This window comes from Neodiprion pinetum, chromosome 7 (assembly GCF_021155775.2).
Source record: "Neodiprion pinetum isolate iyNeoPine1 chromosome 7, iyNeoPine1.2, whole genome shotgun sequence".
Taxonomy (NCBI): Eukaryota; Metazoa; Arthropoda; class Insecta; order Hymenoptera; family Diprionidae; genus Neodiprion; species Neodiprion pinetum.
In genome coordinates, this window is record NC_060238.1 from 5,511,095 (window position 1) to 5,519,957 (window position 8,863).

The 8,863-nt window shown below is 32.9% G+C and overlaps 1 protein-coding gene across 1 annotated transcript; it reads right to left on the bottom strand.

The window, feature by feature from the left end:
* Nucleotides 1–1,526: 1,526 nt before the first annotated feature.
* On the bottom strand, nucleotides 1,527–5,667 carry LOC124223107 (acyl-CoA-binding protein homolog). Its single transcript, XM_046634806.2, has 3 exons — nucleotides 5,522–5,667; nucleotides 3,153–3,267; nucleotides 1,527–1,906 (listed from the first exon to the last, which is right to left on the bottom strand). The coding sequence occupies exons 1-3, from the start codon at nucleotides 5,534–5,536 to the stop codon at nucleotides 1,773–1,775; spliced, it is 264 nt and encodes an 87-aa protein (XP_046490762.1). The 5' UTR covers nucleotides 5,537–5,667; the 3' UTR covers nucleotides 1,527–1,772.
* Between the last annotated feature and the right edge of the window lie 3,196 nt (nucleotides 5,668–8,863).

Below are 8,863 nucleotides of genomic sequence, written 5' to 3' on the forward strand. Positions count from 1 at the left end.
CTTGAGATGAACTAAAAAAAAAAAATAGTTCTAACTTATATGTTACTTAATGCCAAACCGCTTCTTTTTTTTTTTTTTTTTTACGCGAAAACGCAGGCTGTTGTTTGTGAATTGATTATTGTTAGACAGTAAGTTAGTTACTATGTAATATTGAAGATATTGGTATTAATGTGTAAAAAAAAAAAATTGTCATTAATCAGCGGCGTATTTCATGAAAGATGACTGGAAAAATTCTATTTTCAGGCTGGAATACCTGGAAAAGTCGGGAAATTTCGGATGCCAAAAAGCGTACGAACCCTGAATTAATAATAGGGGTGAACGTCAAACGTATAATATGCCGGAATGCATAATTTGTTACATTAAAAGTGCTTGTATGATTTGACTGTTGGTGAAAAATTAGCTCTACAGCTATATAGTTTTTTTTCCACTCGCTTTTATAATTTAAAATCCAACAAACAGAGCAACGATGTTTCTTCTTTCTGTTTCAAGTTTCACCCGGTATAAGGGACATGTTATACAATTGTTTGGCAACTTTTTTTCCATTTTTCCTCAATTGTAGCCCGAAGATGGCTGACTGGGACTGGGAAAAAAATTAAAATAAATTATTATTATGACGACCATATCCGATGAATATGTTTCAATCACTATTCGTTATGATCGTCGTGATAATTATACGAGTGCTTGTAATGCCGATATTCCTGGGAAACTTTCTATTGTGCGTTGCGATAACCAATTTACAGTCATATACGTTTATATTCGACGAACTGCATTATTACGAAATGAAAATCAGTTTCGTGCCTATAAATAGTTCAACAGTTATCGAATGGAAATAAACGAGAACCTCTTTATTGGATATTCATTGCAGTTCGTCACATTTCCATTTGATATGTTGAACTTGTCTAAAAACCCGTTCTAATTCACGCTTTTCTAACGGTTCATTCAGCGTTTTTCAGATCCGAATATCAAAGATCTTTATACGTAGTTGCGGTTATATATTATTTGCATCAGACCAACACGAGGTACTGATATTTTAAAAATTCGACCATTTTCGTCTCTCCGCAAACAAATTAATCATTGGATTTCCACTTCCTTTAAGCCTCGTGATTATAGGTTTGTAATCTCAAAGCGATAGGATTATCTCACTATCACGTGAGATTATATCCACGTACGTATACATTTCGTGTATCGTTATCTCAAAATGTTGTACAGTTCCACGAAACAAACTCAACAAAATAATCATTCGATAAGTTTACTGCACATCAATATATATGCAGACGTGCTTTAATATATGTATGTTTTAGTGCGTTATAATTTTACATGATAATTCAAGAGATTGAATTTACTTAACTGACGTAATTTTATTCGATTTGTCGTTATAAAATTGGAGATTATTAATATTTATTTTTTTAACACTCATATCTGCAGTTTACAGTGTATACGTGTGTGATTAATTATCAACGACAGTTTGTCAAAGATCAAGTAACACACAGATTATAGTGCAAAAGTAGCTGTACAAACGAAGAAAATTCGTGAAGATTCTTTTCTTATAATTTCATAACACAAGGATTTTCACACATGTATCGATTCCTCTTTCCCGGTAAAAGTATTATTATTATTATTATTATTGTTGTTGTTGTTGTTGTTGTTGTTGTTATTGTTATTATTTTGTAATTATTTTCTCTTCTTAATGACAACCAGCAGAGTGCGATAATGATATATTTCATGTGATTATACACGGGAAATTAATTCTCTCATATTTTTTTATAGGAATTCTACTTGTACTTCGTTAACAATGTGTCGACAAATTTAATGTACGCTTCTTTAGCCGCATCCTGCGATGTACCTCGTTTGCTGTCCCACGCGTTCCATTTCGCCTTTCCTTTGAGGTCCAGCATGCCTGGCTTTGCTGAAATTGAAGATAAGGAAAAAAACGAATTATTAATAATTAAAGCTGTTTTGTTGTAAATACTCCTTTCTCCCGACGATGGTTATAGACAAAAAAGAAAAAAACAATCACGACAGACGAAAAGTAAAAAAATGACTAAACATTATACACGCGTATTAAAGTAAACGAAGTACCAATTTATTTAATTTACCGAACACATATATGTATACTCGAGGAAACAAAAAATTTCTCTCAAGTATTTTTTAAATTTATACAAATGATAATCTTTCACAGTCATTGAAGAACTCGGTAATTGTTGACGTGTCATATGAAGTCTATGGTTGTGTGTTTTTATTTATTTTTTTATTAATAACGTGAAATTTTTATGATTCATAAATGTATTCATTTTGTTGTATTTGAGTTGTGGTCAACGAATTATTGAATAGTGAAGAATCGATCGAATGATGAAACCGTGTGTTTTCATTACATTCTAGATTAGCTACTAACTTCGGTTTACGAACTTCCGATAATTGAGAAACTTGTAGAACTATTATATCGCGAGAGAATCTGTGAAGATGTTCATTTTATTTCGAGATTTCATTTTTTTTATAGTATAATTGAAAGATTTTTCTACATGTTGTATAAATTTACAAACAATTACTATTATGTGTAACAACGTGTAAGTTTTGGTATGCAATTCTGTTACTTAACGTTTATAAACGACAGATTATTTTCGTCCTGGTAATTAATTATACACTATTTATTACGACGAATACGATTATCTTTCGATCATTATATAATCTATTCGTGGCAAACAAATTAGTGATAATTTATCATGGTGCAAAAAAAAAAAATAAATAAAATGTGTTCCGTGACAAATGATGCATGATTGCATGCAATACATCATAACGATTGTACATATTTCTTTTGATCGCATAATCCGAAACTAAACGTACGTACAAACGCCCACAAGGTTTTGAAATCACATATTTCTTTTGCGTTGAAGAAAAAAAAAAAAAAAAGAAAAGAAAAACGTAAAAGGTAATCAAAGGATGACGAAAAATTCTCACATTCATCGTCCTTTGGACCGGCATTTTTTAAACTTAAATTTTTTATCTGTAAACCTGTTCCACGTAGCTGACGTACGTATTTTAAACGTCTTTATTTTATTTTACGTGTTAATTCTGATCAGCTTGGCTACGTCTTGATCTTTGCATATTGTACCTACAAAAACGGAGGATTGAATATTTCGTTTGTATGTACTTACGGGTTTTATTGTCTCCTTCGATTGCTTGCTTGAAGAAAGCGTAAAGTTCGAGAAGTTCTTCGTCGGTCGGTCGTTTTGTTAAAGTTTTTACGGCTGCGGCGGCCGATTGGAATTTCTATATTTAACAAGCGATAAATTGAAGTATGTATTAGTTTGAAATGAAGAAAAATTACTCGAGGCAAAATTTTGAAATTTGAATATCGATTATGCTTTGAAATGTCTTTAAACTTGTACAGGTACCGAGAACGATCAAGGCCGGTGTCTTTAATTGAAAAATTTTTAATCACTCTGGCGATTAAATACAGACCTTTCACTCACAATTAGGAGGAATACTATTTCTTTCCAACTTTTTTTCACCACACATATCCGGTTGGCAACTCTACGCTACCTTCTTATTTCAGTCGATTTCATTTATTAATGATAATCCTATTCGCATGAATTATACGGTACATCCGTCTGTTTTACACAGTACAATAATTCAATGACCTTGCTTGATACAATATGTTGATATCCTGTGTGAGCTACATTATGTATGTCTACTTCAGTTTCTATACACTGAGAGAAATTTGTAGTTCCGGTTACCGCTCAGTCCTTAAATATTTTCATTTTTTACCACAATCGAAGAATATAGTTCTAGGTAGAAAATGAAAATTAGTTTTCTAGCTGTTACCGGAAAGTCTAGTATCCGTTACTATTCTTTCTCATTACGATCGCTGTTGCTATATTTTCTTGCAACTGTTGCGAAAATTTAATGCTCGTGCAAGAATAAATTGACGTTAAAGCCTTGTTTAACTAAAAAAGTAGAGTAAACCTCACAAACTGATTTTGCGTTACAATTATCAGAAAAGGATCGACAATAGCGCAAAATGATTAGGCGTACCTCGTTTTTCGCAATCCCAACAATATTTAAACAGTTTTTTAACGATACCTGTTTTACTGAATTTTTCTAGTTAATTTAACAAATGAAATTTTTCTCAGTGTACATACTTCCTTTTACAAGTCTGACGAATTTCCGATGTTTTAACATAGTGAAAAATTCCAAGTTTTTGAGCAATTATTCTTCGGGTATATAGACTAGAAATTAAATTTCTAGATGTTTTTTTATTATTATCCAAAACTATGCTTCTGGGTTAAAAATCAAAATCGGTTTCGTTGCTCTGAATAAAAAAAATTAGTATACATTACTATTGTTTTTAATCACGGTCAATCGTACAGTTCTATTATATATTTTCTTCTAACTATTACGATGCAATAATAAATTCATGTCAAGGTCTTACTTTACTTGGAAAATGTAATAAACTATGCAGACAGATTTAATATTTCAATAACCAGAAAATATGGTATTGACAATTATAATCACACTGAAGAATAACTATTGATATTCCAAATTTTCTTTTAATCTCAACAATATTAAACCATCACTACAAAGATACTTATTTTGTTAAATAAATTGAATTCTTCTCAGTACAGTTACACGAACGTGGAATTCAAACTATTATATTAGTTCGACAAGATACAGTTTATAATGTAAAAAATTTCACCTGAAATGAAACTAACAAAGCAAGTTCAACGACCCGTTGTTACCGATAAGGAATCCGCGTAGATCATTGCCGTGCATTTTATTGTTTAAACAATCTAATATGATTGTATATCGCAGCTTTACAATGCGTCTAACGATTTGAACAATCGATTGTCGAACATTAAAATTTCCCCGAATTTTACAACTATGATCGGGGATACTTTGACAAGTGGTATTCATTGTGGCCATGTATAAAATTATAATCTGACTTGGATAATCATGAGTAATAATTTACACTCAGAAAAATTTCACTTGTTACAGTAACTAGAAAAATTCAGTAAAACAGGGATCGTTAAAAAAACTGTTTGAATATTGTTGGAATTACGAAAACGAGGTACGCGTAAACATTTTGCGATATCGTCGATCCTTTTTTGGTAATTGCAACGCAAAATCAGTTTGTGAGGTTTACTCTACTTTTTTAGTTAAACGAGGCTTTACCGTCAATTTATTCTTGCACAAACATTAAATTTTCGCAACAGTTGCAAGAAAATATAGCAACAGTGATCGTAACGAGAAAGAATAGCAACGGATACTAGACTTTCCGGTAACAGCTAGAAAACTAATTTTCATTTTCTACCTAGAACTATATTTTTCGATTGCGGTAAAAAATGAAAATAGTTAAGGACTGAGCGGTAACCGGAACTAAAAATTTCAGTGTAAATATCGTATATTCTTTGAAAAGTTGAGAATTTAAGTTACTCCCTGGGATTGAGAAATCTTCGAATCACATTCAATTTTGCGACACAATATATCGTACGGATTGAAAACAAATAATATTTCAGTCTCTCACCTCATCTAGCGACATTCTGAGTTGTGCGATATCTTCGGTGGTTGAGAGTCGACTGACCGAGTATTTCGACCTCCCCACTCTTTAATAGAACAAAAAGTCCGAATGCCGTCTCGACTGGATGAAGGTTATCTAGGCAATCAAAAATAATTAAACACACGGAAATTTCAAATGCGAATAATCACGGCAGACCGACAAGCTGTAGTTACAATCTCGACTTTTTTAATTTTTCACATCACAGATTATCATTACTCACTGTTATCCAATAGTCAGGGATTTGTGCAACAGTTTTGAAAATCTAATACATATCACAGATATGTAATCAGGGGTTTTCGGCAATTAGTCATCGCTTGAGTTACAAATTCATTTTAAAATCGAGTTCTTCAATCCATCGACATATGAATATTGTACCTATTTAAAAATTGAATCGATGTATACATGCGATGTACAAATACATACAGACAATGTATTTCACAGTACGCAATACTGCACCAGGTTTGCAAAACTGCAAAATTGGCATTCATTTGAACATAAATGCGACTCAATTGCGCATTTTATAAGCCGCTTTTTTTGTTATACATTTTTATGGATCGTGTCTATAATGGTGCACAGGTGAACAGAATTAGAACCGAAAATAAAGCGGACGTGAAGTCTCAGTTTAAAAAACAGTAAGACACCGTTGAAAAGAAATTTATAAGCAACATTTAACCGCTCTTCTTGATATCGTCTAACGATAAGTTGGTGTTGGATTCCTACTTGACCGATCAAAATAACTGGTATTATACTTTTTCAAATTAATTCTAAACGAACACTTAAAAATTACTTTGCTTCTCGTAGCAGATCGTTTGTGTAAAGCTGAATATCAGAATTTAGAGTAAATTTTAGTGAAGTGAAGTAAAAATTTCTCAACGTTAAAACATGGCATCTCTTTTTCGTGTTATTCTTATATTATGTTTTGTATTATTGAAGTCTGCGCCGGTCGAGGGACGGAAATTTGCGAGTATTATAAAATTATTGAACTCGAATAATTCGGAATACGTAATCATACATTTTATTTCTTAATACTGCGTGCAGAAATGCAGATTTCGTGCAATGATTATTTATATATTTCCGTATAGTCATGCGATTCGTATACAAAAATCCAGCAAGTTTTCAAAATCAAGAACAATAAGAGTATGTGGTACAATTTTTATATACGATTGATTGAGAAAATGAATATAAAAAAAATACTGCAGTAGGATTCTGACTTACCGACGTTTCGAAATTCCTCGACAAGTACAGCAAACTTTTTAACCTGTAATTTCATTTATTTACGTCTAAGGCCAATTCAAAGTTCCATATAAAGACGCATTGCAGTAACGATCGTTTAAAGCAGCTTTACATAGATACGTCGAGAAATCTTAGCCAATTCCTTGGATCTCACAGTCTTAGAGAGGCCATTAAAACTGGTTTTTGTAAACGTGAAGCTGGAGAAGAAAAAAAAAGGAAAAAATTACTGTTGAACTTTGAACTGCAGTGTTTAATTAAGTATTAAAATAGTGAACAAAGCAACTGCGTGAAACATGGATGTCATCTTTTCAACTACAAAGAAAGAAAAAGAATTGCACGGACAATTTTCCAAGAGTTTCAAACTGTTCACAAAGGAATCTACATCATCGACGATGACTCTTGTACGATCTCGCAATCCGAGTTATAACACGAGTAATCGTAGACCTCGGTTGACGATGAAACGAGTTTTTATCGAATACCGCAATACGATTGCCGGTGGCTGAATCATGCGGTTTTTTTCTGTCTAATGTATGTATGTGTCATTTTTTCTTTTTTCTTCAAATCAGACATGTGAGTCTGTACGAAGCTATCTGTATAAGCGATTACGAGTCATCTACGAGCGTCATCGTATTTCGAAAGATCATTGACTCAGTTCCGTTCGATTTCGTTACTTTTTCCCAGAGTCATACGAGTCGTTCTCTTGAATAGGTGTATGGAGTTTTAAGTTAAAATAGTTTCACCGTGGAATAATATCACGTTCAGAAGTACGCTGTAGTACAATTTTGTACTAATGCTCGTCTCTGCTGGAACTGTATAATTCCGAAATCAAGGAACCGTTACTTTGAGACTTATTTATGAAACTCGTTTTTATACCTTGTTTATAATATTACGACTCTAATGTAATGGATGAAGTTAGGAAAATTTTTTATACCACTATTTATACCTGCATCGTCGAATTTCTTTAACCTCATTCAAATCTCGTGGCAAACGCAGGAATATGTGGGTCGTGGATAATGCAAGAAACGGTTTCTCGGTACCATTCGTTAATTGTCTACAATTACAATGATCATTCTTATAATCATGCAAAACTTCATAACTGCATCCCCGCAACTATCATATATAACATTGTACAGTTGTTGAATTTACCTGGAAAGTAAATTTGAAAAAATGTAGTCAAAATTCTAGGCAAATAATTTACCAAGTTTCGGGTTTTCTCGAAATCCCAAAAGTCCTCTGTTATTCGAATTGGAGAATTCGAAGGGTTTGGGTAAATATTTGAAAACTTATTATCTTCAGATATTTAATTTACCATAGGAGCGACAAAATTCGAATATCATGAGATCGAGGATAAATTTCGAAGCAATCGTCTTAAAAATAATCGAACACGACTCGATTGAATCGGTGAAAATTAATCTATCAATCGATTATTTCGTATTTTTTTGAAACGGTCCATACGAGAACAAAATTTGGTAAATTTCAGTAGCCAGTCTTAAAAGCGGAAAAGTTTCTTGATAATTTATAATTTCGTTAAAAATATTTACAATATCAGGTAAAAATATTCATTTACAGGTACTTATAGCAAGTAATTAAGACAATGATAACAATCGATACTTGAAACACGTGAATCGATATTGTATTATAAAAAACAAAAACCGATCGTGAAAAAAAAAAACAATCGCCTCGGTCGGTAAATCGAGTTTGAAAAATAATCGATCACACTCGATTAATCGTGAAGGAAATAATCGATTATTTTTCGTCATTCTCAAGTCACGTATGAAGCGATCACGTCTGATTGTGAGGCAGGTAATTGGTGTCGAGAAACGCAAGTTATCCTTGCTCACCTGCGTTGGAATGCGGGAATTCTTCAGTTCCCTGACGCACCACTTTCCGAGGGCGAAGATTCCCGAGTGAATAGTCGGAGACACCCGAGCCGCTTCACTGACTAGGCGCACAAATTGCTGAGACAACAAAATACGAGTCGCGCGCGCACTTCTGTCCCACGGGTCCGTTTCTTCGTTCTTCTTTTCGTCGCTTCAACTTCGTCTCGCCTTTCTTTTCTTTTCTTTTTTTTTTCGA

Bases quoted from the DNA above. Each gene is read 5' to 3' on its own strand.
- LOC124223107 (XM_046634806.2), bottom strand. The intron at 1,907-3,152 runs GTAAGTACATAC...CTTCAATTTCAG, and splicing joins CGAAGGAGACAATAAAACCC to CAAAGCCAGGCATGCTGGAC.